This window comes from Penaeus japonicus, unplaced genomic scaffold (genome assembly GCF_977035675.1).
Source record: "Penaeus japonicus unplaced genomic scaffold, GWHDUDI00000001_assembly GWHDUDI00000011, whole genome shotgun sequence".
NCBI classification, from domain to species: domain Eukaryota; kingdom Metazoa; phylum Arthropoda; class Malacostraca; order Decapoda; family Penaeidae; genus Penaeus; species Penaeus japonicus.
Genome location: NW_028234413.1, coordinates 24,059,582 through 24,064,581, shown reverse-complemented (window position 1 = coordinate 24,064,581; position 5,000 = coordinate 24,059,582). Strand labels below are relative to the sequence as shown.

The 5,000-nt window shown below is 34.4% G+C and overlaps 1 protein-coding gene across 1 annotated transcript in view; it reads right to left on the bottom strand.

The window, feature by feature from the left end:
- The window catches only part of LOC122252825 (lachesin), a 199,917-nt gene that overhangs the window by 41,723 nt on the left and 153,194 nt on the right, over nucleotides 1–5,000 (bottom strand). The window contains exon 2 of the mRNA XM_043015493.2: nucleotides 4,064–4,161. Within this exon, the coding sequence (XP_042871427.2) occupies nucleotides 4,064–4,161 (98 nt within the window). The remainder of the gene's footprint in view (nucleotides 1–4,063; nucleotides 4,162–5,000) is intronic.

Here is a 5,000-nt window from a genome sequence, read left to right as displayed (position 1 = left end):
ATATATATGTATGTATGTAGTATATATAACATACATATATATATATATATATAATATATATATATATGTTTATATATATAGATAATATATATATATATATATATATATATAGATGATATATATATGTTAGATATATATGTATGTATATATAATATATATATTATATATATATATATATATATATATTTATATATGTATGTATATACATATATATATATAAAAATATATATAATTATAGATATATATATATATATATACATACACATACATACATTTATATACACATAAATATATATTATTATATATATATATATATAAATATAATAGAATATATAATTATTATGCATGTATATATATATATAAATAAAAATAAAGATATATATATATATATATATTATATATATATACACACACACACACACACACACAGACACACACACCCACCACTCCCCACGCACACAGGAGACAACAAACGATCATATAGTAATATAGCGTATTGTATCATATATAAATATATGGAGATATACGTGCGGTATCATAGTCTAGTACGGTGCTACTCTGATTTCACACACAGCGAGCACAGCACATACACACACATCACACGCGAATTTCATCAGGGTGCAATATCACACTTATTGCGTAATGCGGGATGATATATATATATACACACACACACACACACACACACACACAGCACTACACAGCCGGCGCATCCACTCACATACTATAGTAGCACTTTATATACATTGCGAGCGTCGTATATATATATTTAAATAATATAATACGAATATATTTATGAGCTAGAGTCTACACATACACCATACATATTCATATACCATTACATATATATTATACTATACTATATATATATACTACTATAATCTACACACATCACTAACATTATATCCTCAAATATAAAGACAATTACTATGATCAAAGGGATTCGACTGCATAAAGTCGATATGATAGGCAGGTCATTACGCCACTTAATGCCAAACTTTCATACAATCAAAGATTCGCCGTCTCAGATCTGAGAATTAGGGAAAGTAGATTAATTCAAAATACATACAAATAGTCCTTAGGGTAATCTGGAGTCTGATGTGCTACAATCAGATATATATTTTATCTCTTCTCTAAATATCTGAACGTCTTACCGTATACTTAGAGTAGCTCATAGAACGACCCGCGCGAGATCAGAAGAGTAGGCTGGGCTAGGAGAAGATCTCAGTATGATGGTGGTGGTGGGTAGTGGGAAGGACGGTTATGATCTAATTACAGATATACTAATACAATCAACAACACAAAGTCATAGTCTCAACCCTAGATACTGCAGTAACATCGCTGTCCAGTCATGGAGAACACGACAACCGTCCCAATCACACACAAACATACTCACATAGACAGATATATGTCAGCACACCACACCACGTAAGAACCTACACACACACCACAATTCCGAAAACAGCAAACAGCACACGAAAAACGACACTACGCCGACGCACACAGACTTCCTTAGACACACGAACAAACTACTCCGACGGGTCGCTATAATTCACATCTACTTACACATACTCACACACACACACACACATATATATGTTACAGTATATATATATATATGTATATGTATATATATATATATTTAATACATATATATATTTAGTACCATAGTATTTAGCCAAATATAGATAATATCATAAGTGCTATATATACATATGCGTAACTATAGCAGTGTGGTCGGTGTGTGGTGTGTGAGTGGTGTGTGATGTGTGTGTCGTATTGTGTGTGTGTGTGGTGATGTTGTGTGGGTTTCATAGCGACAGAATGGAGAAAACAGAGCCTCAGTAGCGAAACACGTCGAAATACAGCGTGCTGCGTGTTTAGATATTCAGCGGTCGTAGTCAATTAGCACCTGTTCGTAAATATCGTATACTATATAACAGAGTATATATATGATAGTATATATACATATTATATCAGTATATATATACAAATCATATGTGTATGTATATATATATATAATTGTAGTACTAGATAGGTATATATTCATTTGTATATAAAGATCATATATACTAAATACACAATATTTACCTCCTGACCAGGGACTCCGAACCACGCGCGCGTCAAGATTGCGCGCAGTAACGGCATTGAGGGCGTTACATGAACCGCTTACGGCTACACAACCGCCGTAAAAGACTGGTCAAATAACAATCCAGGACGCCTTTATGAGATGTCATGACCACTCTACCTACACTCGTACTCTTGTCAGTAACAGTGCGATAGCACAAATTTTAACGAACATCTCACCAATCGGAGCATTCGTAGGCTCAGCCACGCGAAGCACAAATTCAAGTCCCAACATCAGAGCTTAGCCAAGGTTATATGTGTGAGAAGATGGTAGCATGCAGTACGCATCTTAAATATAAACAATATTTACCTCCACTGACTCGGACTCGAACCCAGCGCCCTGCGTCACAGACTGCGACCAGGCACGGTTGATACCGATGTGGCTACACTACCCGTACAAAGCGAATGCAGTCTCGCGGTGCGGGCAGGGAGAATACGACTTGCTAGTAATATTAAAGTTCGTCATTATCTGGCGGATTATCTAGATGCCCCATCTTCGACAGACGAGTAACAATCCCCCTTGTAACTTAGATGTTAGCGGACTTGAATTGTGATTCCGTGGACTGCCGAGTGCCTGGGAGATTGTTCCGTAAAATTTCGCGCACCACTGTTCTGGTAGGCACAGAACGACATAGTAATGTCCAATGTGGAGCGATCTCGTCGTAAGGCGTCTGTTGAACATCTCTTTTAACGGCATGTAGCCAAGCGGTAGCAAGCGTGCCTAGGAGCGATCTTACGGCGCGGGATAGCATCCCGGTCAGTAGTACAGTAGGTTTCGGCTAGATGGACAATTCACCAAAGGCGTTACGGCGCTTAGCTACCATCTGTCTCCCATATAGATAGATATGTTATAGATGTTATGTATATAGATAATATAGATATATATATACATATATGTGTGTGTGAGAGTGTGGTGGTGTGTGTGTGTGTGTGTGTGCGTGTGTGTGTTTATAATGAATATATATATATATTATTATAAATATATATACATGTTGTTTATATGTATATATATGTATATATATAATATATATAATATATAATATATATATTCACAACATACACACACACAACACACACACATCACACAAATAATATATATACATCATACATATATATATTTATATATATATATATATACCTATATCTGTAATATATATATATATATATATTATATATATATATATATTATAGAGTATAGACATATAAGTATATATTTATATCATATTATGTATATATATATATATATATATGTAGTTACATCTATATATAATATATATATATACTATATATTTATATATATATAATATATATTTATATATTATATATATATATATGATACACACACACACACACACAGACACCATATCCACACACACACGTATACACACACACACACATACACATACACACACATACACACACACACACACACAACACAACACACACACACACACACTCATATCTAATCTATCTATCATCTATAATCTAATCTGATATTTTATTTTGAATATATATATATATATATATATATATATATATATATATATATATATGTGTGTGTGTGTGTGTGTGTGTGTGTGTGTGTGTGTGTGTGTGTGTGTGTGTATGGTATGTGTGTTATATGTATATGTTATATATATATATATATATATATATATAAATCTTATATATTATATATATTATATAAATTGGGTGTGTGTGTGCGTGTGTTTTTGTGTGCAGTTTGTGTGAGTGTGTGAGTGTGTGTGTGTGATGTGTGTGTATATATATATATTTTTTTTATGTTATATATATTATATATATATATAATATATATGTATATTATATATATGTTGGTACCACACCTACCACACAACACACACACACACACACACACACACACACACACACCTTCTCTTCTCCCCCGCCCTCCGTCCCCCGCATGCACGACACTCACCTTATATGAGCCGAGGTGGTCAACCACACACGCTAGGCGAACGTCCCTTCCGGCCGGCACTGTCACGTTGCTGATTGGCTCAAGGAACTCTGGCTTCTCTGTTAAGGGAGAGAAAGGTCATGTTAGATTATTTGCATGCTGTTGCATGGTTTGTCTGCGTATATTACTGCATACCTAGTCTTGGTAGAACGGCGATTATAAACTCCACGAATCAGCGAGCGAGCAAGAGAGAGAGAGAGAGAGAGAGAGAGAGAGAGAGAGAGAGAGAGAGAGAGAGAGAGAGAGAGAGAGAGAGAGAGAGAGAGAGAGAGAGAGAGAGAGAGAGGGAGAGAGAAAGAGAGAGAGAGAATGAGCAAGAAAAACATGAGAAGGAGACGCAGAGAAAGGAAAAAAATAAAATAAGCAAAAGAAGTCGACCAGGATGAAAATGAAACAGATACTGCTGCTGATATACAGGAAGTAGAGACAGAAAAGAAGAAATAGAGATGGAAGAAGAGGAGATAGAGAAAGAAGAAATAAAGGCGGAGCAGACATAGAGAAAGAAGAATAAAGATATGAGATAAAGAAAAAGAGAGAGATAAAGGAGAGGGAGATAACCCTACATAAGGTGTCACTTGACGGAAAAGAGTTGGTGAGACCAGTTTAGCTCAGATCTCTTGATTAGAGTTAATAAAATGTCAAAAAAAAGCAGATCTGATGCTGATTTATATGACTTCCTTGGGATTCATTTAATTCAGTTCGTGTTTTTGATTTACAGGAATTTTACGATTATTATTTATTGAGACGATTATTTTACGACTATCATTTATTGAGATTGTTTAACTTCCCTTGCCTGCCTTTCTATTAAATTTGTTTTTTTCTTTCTTTCTTTCTTTTTCTTTTTTTCCTCTGGATATGGATAAATGCGTAAAATACTTATAGGTCTGATTATATTGTA